Source organism: Dendropsophus ebraccatus, chromosome 14 (genome assembly GCF_027789765.1).
Source record: "Dendropsophus ebraccatus isolate aDenEbr1 chromosome 14, aDenEbr1.pat, whole genome shotgun sequence".
Taxonomy (NCBI): Eukaryota; Metazoa; Chordata; class Amphibia; order Anura; family Hylidae; genus Dendropsophus; species Dendropsophus ebraccatus.
In genome coordinates, this window is record NC_091467.1 from 15,546,357 (window position 1) to 15,559,652 (window position 13,296).

The 13,296-nt window shown below is 43.5% G+C and overlaps 1 protein-coding gene and 1 pseudogene across 1 annotated transcript; one reads left to right on the top strand and one right to left on the bottom strand.

Annotated features, from left to right (window-relative positions):
- The window catches only part of LOC138772585 (catenin alpha-1 pseudogene), a 719,716-nt pseudogene that overhangs the window by 593,144 nt on the left and 113,276 nt on the right, over positions 1–13,296 (bottom strand).
- LOC138772096 (glucose-6-phosphatase catalytic subunit 1-like) lies at positions 3,146–7,644 on the top strand. The gene is made up of 5 exons (XM_069952226.1): positions 3,146–3,447; positions 4,737–4,846; positions 5,123–5,231; positions 5,581–5,696; positions 6,380–7,644. Exons 1-5 carry the CDS (start codon positions 3,218–3,220, stop codon positions 6,886–6,888), a joined length of 1,074 nt encoding a protein of 357 aa, XP_069808327.1. The 5' UTR covers positions 3,146–3,217; the 3' UTR covers positions 6,889–7,644.

Consider the following 13,296-nt stretch of genomic DNA (forward strand, 5'->3'; position numbering starts at 1 on the left):
CTTCTCTGTGCCCCAGACAGTAATAGTGTCCCCCTCTGTGCCCCCAGACAGTAATACTGTCCTCCTCTGTGCCCCAGACAGTAATAGTGTCCTCCTCTGTGCCCCAGACAGTAATAGTGTCGTCCTCTGTGCCCCAGACAGTATTAGTGTCCTCCTCTGTGCCCCAGACAGTAATAGTGTCCTCCTCTGTGCCCCCAGACAGTAATAGCTTCCTCCTCTGTGCCCCAGACAGTATTAGTGTCCTCCTCTGTGCCCCAGACAGTATTAGTGTCCTCCTCTGTGCCCCAGACAGTAATAGTGTCCCCCTCTGTGCCCCCAGACAGTAATACTGTCCTCCTCTGTTCCCCCAGACAGTAATACTGTCCTCCTCTGTGCCCCAGACAGTAATAGTGTCCTCCTCTGTGCCCCAGACAGTATTAGTGTCCTCCTCTGTGCCCCAGACAGTAATAGTGTCCCCCTCTGGGCCCCCAGACAGTAACAGTGTCCTCCCCTGTGTCCCAGACAGTAATAGTGTCCTCCTCTGTGCCCCAGACAGTAATAGTGTCCTCCTCTGTGCCCCAGACAGTAATAATGCCGTCCTCTGTGCCGCCAGACAGTAATAGTGTCCTCCACTGTGTCCCAGACAGTAATAATGTCCTCCTCTGTGCCCCAGACAGTAATAGTGTCCCACTCTGTGCCCACAGACAGTAATAGTGTCCTCCTCTGTGCCCCCAGATAGTAATAGTGTCCTCCTCTGTGCCCCAGACAGTAATAGTGTCCTCCTCTGTGCCCCCAGACAATAGCAGTGTCCTCCTATGTGCCCCCCGACAGTAATAGCATCCTTAGTGTCCTCCTCTGTGCCCCCAGACAATAGCAGTGTCCTCCTATGTGCCCCCCGACAGTAATAGCATCCTTCTTTGTGCCCCCAGACAGCAATAGTGTGCTACTCCGTGCCCCCAGACAGTAATAGTGCCCTTGTTTGTCCCCCCACACAGTAGTTGTGCCCTCCCCTGTGCCCCTAATCATGTAGTAAATGGACTTATTTAGGTGCCTGGTCTGGGCATAGGCTTGCAGACTCTGTAGTTATCATACTTGGTGTGATAACATGCTGGCATCTGACCAGGGGCATAACTGTAGGGGAAGTAAGGGTAATAGTTTTGCCCATGCCCTGGGTTCTGAGGAGGCCCAAAGGTCCCTCTACCATGTAAGAAGTCATGGGTATTACAAATAGCACAAGGTAAGTGGGGGGGGGGGGGGCTGTGATAGATTTTGCATCAAGGTCTAGGAGGTTCACGTTACACCTCTACTACTGTGGGATGAGCCAACTCATGGAAGTGGGGCATGGGATATGGGTAGTTTCATGCCTACATAAGATCTACATAACATCTACATAACATCTACATAACATGTCTATTCAATCATAATCAATGTCAGAGTTCTTCAATCTATGGCTCTTCAGCTGCGTTCCCTATTTAATATGAGTTGTGGTCTTGCAACAGGTGAAAGGCCATAGGTTTAAGACCTCTGACATAAAGAAAGAACGTTTACACGTTTTCAGCTTGAAAACAGCGCCCTAGAGGCGTAAACTCTCATTCAAACCAATGGGAACTAGGGGTTTATGAAGCAAAGCAACTAATCCCTTTATCTTTATTGCCTGTCTTTAAAAAACTTACTGTCCACATCCAAAGCGCCATTCATACTCTGTGTATATAGGTTGTTTACCATGTTCATCAATGATATAGCTGGTTAACCGCCTTTACGAAAAGGCATTACATCTATGACCAGCTTAAAGTTGTCTCAAGCGAATTATAGTATTACAAGGCAGTCATTCATAGGCAATTCCCTATAATAACTCAACATATTGCATGGCACTGCACCTGTATTGCCAAGACTCATAGGAGGAGATTTATCAAACATGCTGTAAAGTGAAACTGGCTCAGTTGCCCCTAGCAACCAATCAGATTCCACTTTTCATTCCTCAATCTCCTGGTCTGTCTCGAAAGTATTGGCAGTTAGTCTCCACTGCACATACAAGTCATACATGGCCCACAGTACAGTGAGGAAACCAGAGATCATTGGATCCAGAGGGCAGAAGAGAGAAGAAGAATTGAGTAATTTGACCTTGAAAAACGGCACATTTGTACTTATTTACATTATGTCTGTGGTACAAATCTGATTTTATCCACTTTGCTTAGTGGGAAAACTCCTTTAATATAACTTTATACCTGTCCAAGCTCAGTTATTCTAGGATAAAGACTCTGATCCTTTGCAAAGACATTAAAGGGGTTATCCAGCGCTACAAAAACATGGCCACTTTTCTCCCTCTCTTGTCTCCAGATTGGGTGGGGTTTCAAACTCAGTTCCATTGAAGTAAATGAAGCTTAATTGCAAACCACACCTGAACTGGAGACAAGAGAAGGGGAAAGTGGCCATGTTTTTGTAACGCTGGATAACCTCTTTAAATCATAAAATAAAAACAGACTGCCGACACCACTAGGTGGAGCTTACTACACATGTTTTATTATTGAGTTCAATATCTAAAATTAGTTGTTTTCTTGTGAATCAAGCGTAGTGTGAGGAAGTTGTGGGGTGACCTGGGCACATGCCCAGGGTGATAAGTACCAAGAGAGGACACCAAAAAGCCTTGGCCAGGGGACACCAAAAGGCCTTGGCCAGGGTATTTAGATACAGCGTTGGGGCAAAAAACTGAACATTTGTCCCAGGTGAAAAAAGAAAATTACAAAAATTAGAAAAGGAACATCTAGGCCAAAAATGCGCCGTGGCTATAGACAGACGCCATCTGTAGGCAGACGGGATACGTCTATTATTGGCCAGTACATAACAGTCCTATTTCGCAAACAAACCGACCAGAACACTGGTATCACCTAGAAAGCTTAGCTAAGCGTTTTCAGTATTGCCTGCATTCTGACGTCCTTTCAGGAGGTGGACTCTGCCCCCTGCAATGTCAACAAGGCTATTTTCACCATTTCTTCACCATTTCACCGTATTATAACACTGGTCAACATCCCCCCCTCTTCTTCTTCTACCTGCGTCATCCATGTAATTTTGTCAACAATGTGTTGCTGCAGAGATGTTCATGGGGTCAAAGATCACAAAGATCACAGTGACTGGTCTAGCTGCCGGCCATATAATAGGCAGCTGCAAAGAGTCAGACATCAGATCAAGAGAGTCAAGACAAGTTAACAACCTTCTAAGAGCTCCACAAAGAGACAAAGAGATGGAGAACGGCATGGATGCTCTCCACCACTCTGGGGTCGAAATGGTCCAATATCTCCAGATGAACTACAAGAGTTCCCAAGACTGGTTCATGTTCATCTCCTTTGCTGCTGATCTGAGAAACACCTTCTTCATTTTCTTCCCCATCTGGTTCCACCTGTGTGAGTCGGTGGGCATCAAACTCATCTGGGTGGCAGTGATCGGGGACTGGCTCAACCTTGTCTTCAAGTGGTGAGTATGTCGAAGAAATCTGGTATCATGTTCTTAGTCATTCATTATTGGAAGATGAGTTCATATTACTGGTCACAGATATACACTCATGTATGGTCTATAGTATATGGTGCCTAACCTACAGCTCTCTACTACACGGCAGATAATCTGTCATCAGATCTGTTGGTGTAATAGGGCCTTTAGTCTGCGACAACTGGAGAGCTACAACTTGGGATCTGCTGCCTAAAAGATTATCTCCAATATTGGGGTTACTAAAATATCACATTAATATCATTATATATTGATGTTAGAAAAAAAAAAGTTTGGCTATTAGTTTACCCTATAACTTAAAGTACATGCAGGAAAGTCACATTCTCTATTAATATCCTTTAACCTTGTCTATGAGCTAGACTGCGGGTTAGGATAGTATGCTATATGCCTATGGGACAAGGGCTATGAAGTGAAGTAAACAAGGAAAGTCAATAGGAAGTAGGAGTTTTGTGCCATCTGTCTATTATCTATCTATCAATTATCTATCTATCTCCTATCTATCTATCTATCTATCTATCTATCTATCTATCTATCTATCTATCTCCTATATTTCATCTATCTATCTTCTATTTATGTCCTATCTATCATCTATCTATCCTCTATATTTCATCTATCTATCTATCTATCTATCTATCTATCTATCTATCTATCTATCTATCTATCTATCTATCATCTATCTCCTATCTATCTATCTATCTATCTATCTATCTCCTATCTATCTATCTATCTATCTATCTATCTATCATCTATCTCCTATTATCTATCTATCATCTATTTATGTCCTATCTATCTATCTATCTATCTATCTATCTATCTATCTATCTATCTATCTATCTCCTATCTATCTATCTATCTATCTATCTATCTATCTCCTATCTATCTATCTATCTATCTATCTCCTATCTATCTATCTATCTATCTATCTATCTCCTATCTATCCTCTATATTTCATCTATCTATCTATCTATCTATCTCTCCATCTATCTATCTATCTTCATTTTTTATCTTAACGTTTTCAAACTGTGGCTCTCCATCTGTTGCAACACTACAACTCCCAGCATGACCTGACAGCTGAGATGTAGTTTTGCAAAAGCTATTATCTGCATATTTAAGGATTTGAGGATAGTGAAACATGCAGACCAACCCATGGTGCATCCCTATAGACTTCTTCCAAAACTTCTTCAGCCAAGTTCAGACTTGTGGCCCCCTATAGGATTCTGATGATAATCCCTAAATCAGGTGTTTTTCTTCTTCGCCAGGATCCTGTTTGGCCAGAGACCATACTGGTGGGTACACGACACCGATTACTACAACAACATGACGGCCCCCATCATCCAGCAGTTTCCTGTTACCTGTGAGACTGGTCCAGGTGAGAAAATCTCTTCTGTCAGATTCAATGTCAGGGTTGTATTTTGTTACTTAGCAGGTGGACAATATACAGGTCATTAAACAACAATTCAAGAAGCCCCTTAATAGTCACAAGCTATATCCAATTACATAACACTATCCGACAATATTGCTGTCAAATAAGCCCTCTTAGATGCCTTCATATATTAGGTTATATCTTGGTGTGGCAGACTATGATATATAATGTAAAATAATATAATAATAATAATAATAATATACCAAAACTGTGTCCTTACAGGGAGTCCTTCAGGTCATGCGATGGGTTCTGCTGGAGTCTACTATGTCATGGTGACATCACTGCTTACAATCATGCTGAACAGGAAGCATTCAGCCACCTTTAAAAGCAGGTATATAATATAACAATGGAGATAATAAGAGATAGATAGATAGATAGATAGATAGATAGATAGATAGATAGATAGAGAGATAGATAGATAGATAGATAGATAGATAGATAGATAGATAGAGAGAGAGATAGATAGATAGATAGATAGAGAGATAGATAGATAGATAGATAGATAGATAGATAGATAGATAGATAGATAGATAGATAGATAGATAGATAGATAGATAGGAGATAGATAGATAGATAGATAGATAGATAGATAGATAGATAGATCTGAGATATATATGATATAGATATTTTCCATAAGCCATGATACTTTATTGTATTGATTGAATCTATCTTTTTTCTAGATTCCTCCAGGCTGTTCTATGGGCTGGATTCTGGGTTGTCCAGATTTGTGTCTGTCTATCCCGAATATTCCTTGCTGCTCATTTTCCCCATCAGGTTGTTTGCGGAGTCATATCAGGTCAGTATTCTATTGTATAATGGTTCCAGCACCCCATGCTTAGAACAAACTCAATGTAACATAACTTGTAGAAGAAACTGGTCGATAGATCCCCGTTCACAATGCTTAGGGGTAAAGATAAGCACATCTCCCAAGATTCCTTTTAGATCCAGTTCAGATTGCCCTGCAATTACCAAGGCAAAGTATATACAGGAGCAGGGACTTCTTTTAAAGACAGGCGTCCCTGTTCCCATATTAGTTAATAGGGCTTAGTGCAAATCTCTTGGCCTGGTGAATGTATTGAGGGGCAGTTATAATGCATACAGCATCACCGTTTACCGCCAGACTGCTTAGTGCACAGGAGTAGGGAGAGAACAAATTAACAAATCAATAAATATTGGGATTTTAATAAATCCTTTTTTTTTTTTATAATATTTAAACCATATCAGTTTTTTGCCAATTTCCTTCACTCATCTCTATGCATGAGAAATGGTGGATCAGACAGCCTTTATCCAACCAATTCCCAGAGATTAGCAGTGCCCAACTATCTGACAGCCCATCTTCATCCACCGTCATAGAGATATCATATGTTAAGGGGACGCTGACCATATTATTTGATTAAACCTAATATATCTGAAGGATATTAGAAAATCTCAAAATCTCAAAGTGTTGATCATCAATTGTCCTGTCCATTCTTATTGTAGGAATGCTGGTAGCCGAAGTTTTTGGCAACGTTCAATCCATCTACAAGGCCACCTTTAAGAGATACGTCTATACAACCCTCTTCCTCTTCTCCTTTGCCTTGGGCTTCTACCTGGTTCTGAAAGCAGTGGGGGTCGACCTCCTGTGGACATTGGAGAAGGCCAAGAGATGGTGCGACCGACCTGAATGGATCCACATTGACACCACTCCTTTTGCCGGACTGTTGAGGAATCTTGGCATCTTCTTCGGATTAGGCCTAGCGCTTAACTCTCAGATGTATAAGGAAAGCTGTCAAGGGAAGCTTTCCAACCAGTTCACCTTCCGCCTCTGCTGTATAGCAACGTCTCTGTTTGTTCTCCATATTTTTGACAGCTTCAAGCCGCCCACAAAAGTTGAGATGGTGTTCTACCTCCTCTCCTTCTGCAAGAGTGCTGCTGTTCCTTTAGCTTGTGTTGGGATCGTTCCTTACTGTATATCCCACGTTCTCAACAAGAAAGAGAAGGTTCTATAGGGGTTGGTCAAACATTCATTGCTGGACATTCTACAATGGACATTCGTAGGACAGTATTCCGAGATGGTTGACATCTATGGTAAAAAAAACATTCCTTAACCGGTGACTATTCACCATTGTGTTTCTACAAAGGAACAAGGTCAAGATAAGGAATGCCACACACTGTACCAGAACTGGACGATTCGGCCCACAAAGTGAACTATTGGGAGAGAGTCATAAACTAAGCATCAGGATCAGCCGCGGTGATGACTTGTAAATACAACGCAACTGATGGAGGAAACAATTCCATCCATATTTAAGCCTCAAGGGGGATGTTCTGGAAAAGAGAAACTACTGCCTAAGGACTGAATCCGAACTCTTGGCATTTGATTACCGGTGACTGAAGAAGTTGGATGCAGTTCTAGGAAGTCCTGGAAAACATGGATACGGCCTATGGCCAATGGCCGTATCCATGTTTTCCAGGACTCAGTAGTCCTGCATCCAACTTCTTCAGCCATCAGGAGTGAAATGATGAGACTTTTGGGTTTGGAGGACTTTGTGCTCATCCCTATCCAGTACCCATTCAGTATTACAGTACCATGCCCATTCCATATGTGATTCAAGAATAATTCGTTGTTAGTCAATGGAATTGTCTTTGTCTCATTTAGGTTGCACCCCATTATTTTCCGGATCAAGATCAAACGTGGTAGCATCTCATTTTTATTGTATATTTTCATATTGTTAAACTTATTATAATAAATTGCTGTTTTTATACCATTAGTGTTTATATGTTTTATTGCACTATAGTTTTACATGAGCAGAAACATTGTCATTATTATAATGATAATCTTCAGTACATTAGTAGTATGTGAATATGGTGGGAAGAAAAACTGCTATATGGCCATGTTGTTAAGACACCCCTCACCCCCCCCCCCATCCCCCCTAGATGTATTGTACAATGTGGGTACTTTATTGTAAGGTGGATCAACTACAAGCAATACTGACCATCCTTATACAAGGAGTGAAGCGCTAAAGTTTTGTTTTGGGGATAGTAACTAAAGGGATTGTGGAGCTTTATAGGCCATGCAAGGCTAAACTGGGAAAAACATATGCAAAGTAGCTCTCCTCAGAAAGGAAGACAGCTCGTTCTCTGGTGCCACCTAACATGACAGTAGTTGTAGTGCAGTTTATATTACCACAGGTTAGTTTACAACAAATTGACACCTGCTGTCCGACCCCTGCTTGGACTCCAGAGGAAAAAAAACACTTTTAAATGAACTGGTGTCAGAAAGTTATTTAAATTTACAAATCTCCAGTTTTCCAGTGTTTATCAGCTGCTGTATGTCCTGCAGGAAGTGGTGTATTCTTTCCAGTCTGACACAGTGCTCTCTGCTGCCACCTCTGTCCGTGTCAGGAACTGTCCAGAACAAGAGAGGTTTTCTATGTGGATTTGCTACTGCTCTGGACAGTTCCTGACATGGACAGAGGTGGCAGCAGAGAGCACTGTGTCAGACTGGAGAGAATACACCACTTCCTGCAGGACATACACGACATAAAGTACTGGAAGACTGAAGATTTTTAGATAGAAGTAATTTACAAATTTGTTTAACTTTCTGACACCAGTAAATTTGAAAAATTAAAACTTTTTTTTATCCCAGTGTACCCCTTTAAGCAGAATGCTTATATGGGGGCCTCTTAGATCTGCTTTCATGAGGTAGGCGACTGCATATGGAATACACTCTTTTTCAAAGATGGCCCATAAAAAAAAAAAAAAACAACCTCCCTACTCCAGCGATGGATACACAGTCTGCAATAACTAGCATAGATAGATAGATAGATAGATAGGAGATAGATAGATAGATAGATAGGAGATAGATAGATAGATAGATAGATAGATAGATAGATAGATAGATAGATAGGAGATAGATAGATAGATAGATAGATAGATAGATAGATAGGAGATAGATAGATAGATAGATAGATAGATAGATAGATAGATAGATAGATAGATAGGAGATAGATAGATAGCTTTTTGCCCAATGTGAATACAATCCTAAATACTAGTCAATGATTTCTTTATTAACTGAGCATGGACGTCTGCTGTGACCCCGCCGTCCTCCGGCCTCCTGGCAGGTTTACAGCACTGGCGAAAGTTATCGGAGTAAAAACATGTTTATGCGTAAAAGCAGAAGAAACAGATTCCTACCTTGTGTCATGTACAACATTGTGTTTTCTTTGAATTTCCCCCAGAAACATCCTCACCCAGAGAACACTATGAGGTCCCTCACCCGTCACCTACTTTCTTAGGACACAGATAACTCATTTACAGTCATGAAAACAATTGTCAGGACACGTATGCAGCAACAAAAAAACAACCGCAGGCGGCCAAATTCTTTAAAGTAAGTACAGGTAACAGTGAACACCTCAAGGGAAAAAGCCGCCGTACATCGCATAGGTATTTGTGATCACGTCCTGGCAGCGTGAACCTGGATACTGACATAACAATAAAGGGGTTGTCCATCTTGGACCCCTTTTTGTTAGAAGTAAAAAAAAGAACTCTGTTGAGATCCCCAGTGATCAGATGTAGTCAGCAGGGTAACACGGCAGCAAATGCTCAATTCCCCGGCAGTGCCCCCACAGGACAAATAGGGAATTACACAGAGATCACTAAAATTATTAATAATGAATATTCATATAATCATGGATTTATACCATGGGATATCCTTCCTTGCTGGGTTTCATGTAAAGGAGTTTGACTACTTGACTTTAACTCCAGCTAGTATTGAACTGGAGAACCTACTGCAGGCTGGGTTTATATTTGATCCAAAGTCTAATAATAAGCCATTTCCGAACAGTGGATGCCATTACAGCATAAGGCTATGTTCACACTACGTAAGTTTAGTAATAATCACGGCCGTTGTCGCCGATTTGCAACAACGGCCGTGATTACTACGGAACTTATGTAGTGCTGCCGTCTATGGAATCCCGGCTAAAGTGTATAGACATAGAGGGAGATTTATCAAATATGGTGTAATGTGAAACTGGCTCAGTTGCCCCTAGCAACCAATCAGATTCCACATTTCTTTTCCCAAAGAGTCTGTGAGGAATGAAAGGTGGAATCTGATTGGTTGCTAGGGGCAACTGAGCCAGTGTCACTTTGCACCATGTTTGATAAATCTCCCCCATAGTATACACTCTGGCCGGGATCCCTTGCGGCGTTGCAAAAAACTGACATGTCAGTTGTCTGCCACCGCTATTCATTGAATACGGCCACAGGAGACATGTCAGTGCACACAGTAGAGCGTGCGTCTCCGTATCTCAATTCATCAGAAAGAAAGATCATGCAGTACCAGCCGGGATGATGTTCTCTGACACTGGCCCGGTGTTTTACACCATGTGAACATGGCCTAAGGGTGGGGCCAACTCCATATAAACCACTATAATTATATCTATATACGGATGGCTGTTTAGTTATATGATCGCAGAAAAAATAAATCTTTAATCGGACACTAAACCTTTAGTTCATAAAGTTATATATGTTTCTAATATGATGTTATTAAAGGGGAACTATCAGCAGGTTAGACGAATCTAACCTGCTTATAGCCCCCTAATGTGCACGGGGCGCTGAGGAGGAAGGTATGTCTCTTACCTTCCTCCTCTGTGCCATTCCGATGCAGTTAGTAGTTGTTGAATCCACAGCCCGGAGCATTGTTAGGAGCACTGCCCCGCCCCCATAGCGCCATCCATTGATTATCATTAGGAGTGGGCCGGCTCAGCACTATGGGGCGGAACAATGCTCCTAACGGTGCTCTGGAATTCAACTGTTAACTGCACGGGAACGGCACAGAGGCATATTCCTTTAAAAATGACCTGACCTGAGACTTTATGTAGTTGTATTGGTATCCCATCCGAAGCAAGGCTCATAGCTGAAGAAGTTAGCAGGATTCGGTTATTTAATTTTAGATTTCCATTTTTCTTCTTTTTGGCCGGACACGAGCGTTAATGATGGGCGCTCCACGCCAAGAACTATGTCACAAAGATTTTTCCAGTAAATGTATTATTTAGACAGCCAAAACATCAGTGGCATATACATATTGACTTAGACAGTCAGTGACTAATATTCAGTTATGTTATGGTACGGAGTTGTTTTTGCCAAACAAAGAAATTTGTCCAATGAAGCTTTTATATATTTGGCTGCCGAATCCAGCAAGTTCGCCTAATGTTGTTTCCAGCTCATAATAAGGAAAAATTAAAGGGGCACTCCAGTAAAAGAATATTGTTTTCAAATCAACTGGTGTTAGAAAGTTAAACAGATTTGTAAATGACTTCTTCCAGTACTTATCAGCTGCTGTAAGTCCTGCAGGAAGTGGTGTATTCTTTCCAGTCTAACATAGTGCTCTCTGCTGCCACCTCTGTCCATGATGATGTGTTCAGTTACTTAGTTCAAATCTGCGGCGGATCCCACCATCAAATCCGATGCGATATGGTACACGTGAAGCTACCCTAAAGGGGAATTCCACACTTACCAATCTTCTTACACGGTACAAAAACAGGTCACAATTTAAGATTTCCATATAAAAATTAATCTGGCAAAATTCCAATTCTAGACTCCCATATTGTATGACCACCAAAGATAAATCAGTAGGGGATCTAAGTCTTCCAGACCCCTTTAGATATTATAAAGCCACCCTGATATTTCTCCTTTCGGCCTGGTGGCATAGAAGGGTAGATTTGCCATGGGTTTCCATTGAACATACTATGGTAAATAATACCAAATACTGTTGGTGCATGTATCTTAATTCAAATACAAAGATATCATTGGACCGATCCTTGGAAGCTGCTATACAATTGTCATCTTATGCAATCCAAGAACTAGACCTCTCTCATTAGCATAGCCTGGGTATAACTACTCTGCATCATCTATATGTTGCAGTGAAATGATAGAATCCAGGGATTTGATCAAATCACGCACCGTTCCATCATTTTCCTAGGGATTTGATCAAATCACTGACCCCTTTCAGGGAAATGATGGAATGAACTATTAAGGAGTCGCCCGGCTCTATGTTTGGCAGCAGAGGCGGATGGGGGAGCAGAGCAGCACACCTTCCCAGCAAGCATATGGTGGCGGGGACGGACGGGAACTCCTGACATGCATGGCAGCAAAGACGGACGGGGGAACAGAGCGGAACACCTCCCGGCAGGCATATGGCGGCGGGGTGGACGGGGGAGCAGAGCGGCACACCTCCCTGGCAGGCATATGGTGGCGGGGTGGACGGAGGAGCAGAGCGGCACAGCTCCCGGCAGGCATATGGCGGTGGGGTGGTTGGGAACTGAGGCGGACGGGGGAGCAGAGCGGCACACCTCCCTGGCAGGCATATGGCAGCGGGGTGGACGGAGGAGCAGAGCGGCACAGCTCCCGGCAGGCATATGGCGGCGGGGTGGTTGGGAACGGAGGCGGACGGGGGAGCAGGGCGGCACACCTCCCAGCAGGCATATGGTGGCGGGGCGGACGGGAGCAGAGCGCCACACCTCCCTGGCAGGCATATGGCGGCGGGGTGGACGGGGGAGCAGTGCGGCACACCTCCCCGGCAGGCATACGTAAGCGGGGCGGACAGGACCAGAGGTGGACGGGGGAGCAGAGCGACACACCTCCCAGCAGGCATATGGCATTGGGGCGGACAGGGAGCAGAGCGGACAGCTGGGGGAGCAGGAGGCATGTCACAGGGCGGGGCGGACAGAACCGGAGGCGGACGGGTAGCAGAGCAGTACACCTCCCGGCAGGCATATGGAGGCGGGGGCGGATGGGTAGCAGAGCGGCACACCTCCCTGGTAGGCATATGGCGGCAGGGGTGGACGGGGAGCAGAGCAGACAGGCTGGGGGAGCAGGAATCATGTAGCAGGGGAAATAAGCGGAACATGGATCAGAGAGGCGGCGGGGGCAGACAGGGAACAGAGCGGACAGGCTGGGGGGAGCAGTGAGGCGATACGGTAAGCGAATTCTATGTCGCAGGGGGAAATGATAGAGTTCATTCCATCATTTCCCTGAAAGGGGTCAGTGATTTGATCAATTCCCTAGGGAAATGATGGAACGGCGCGGTTCATCAAATTCCTGATTCTATCATTTCACTGCAATATATATATCAAACATAAAATTATCCTATTTGTTTATCTCCAGCACTTGTATAACCTAGAGTCACTTGACATGTCAGTGGCTTTTAAAGTTGACTTGTAGGCTGAAACAGTTTATAAACTTTTCTCAAGATAGGCCATCAACTGCGCCGATCACCTGTTTGGGAGCCCCAGATTACACAGTGAGCAGGGTCAGAAGCCCTGTGCCAGTCATTGTATAGTGGTGGCATCAGGCAACTGCAGCTCAGCACCCACTGACATGAATGGGAGCTGCAGTTACCCAATGCCGCCACTACATAT

Bases quoted from the DNA above. Each gene is read 5' to 3' on its own strand.
- LOC138772096 (XM_069952226.1), top strand. From the start codon at position 3,218: ATGGAGAACGGCATGGATGCTCTCCACCACTCTGGGGTCGAAATGGTC. The intron at 3,448-4,736 runs GTGAGTATGTCG...CTTCTTCGCCAG, and splicing joins CTCAACCTTGTCTTCAAGTG to GATCCTGTTTGGCCAGAGAC. The intron at 5,232-5,580 runs GTATATAATATA...TCTTTTTTCTAG, and splicing joins TCAGCCACCTTTAAAAGCAG to ATTCCTCCAGGCTGTTCTAT.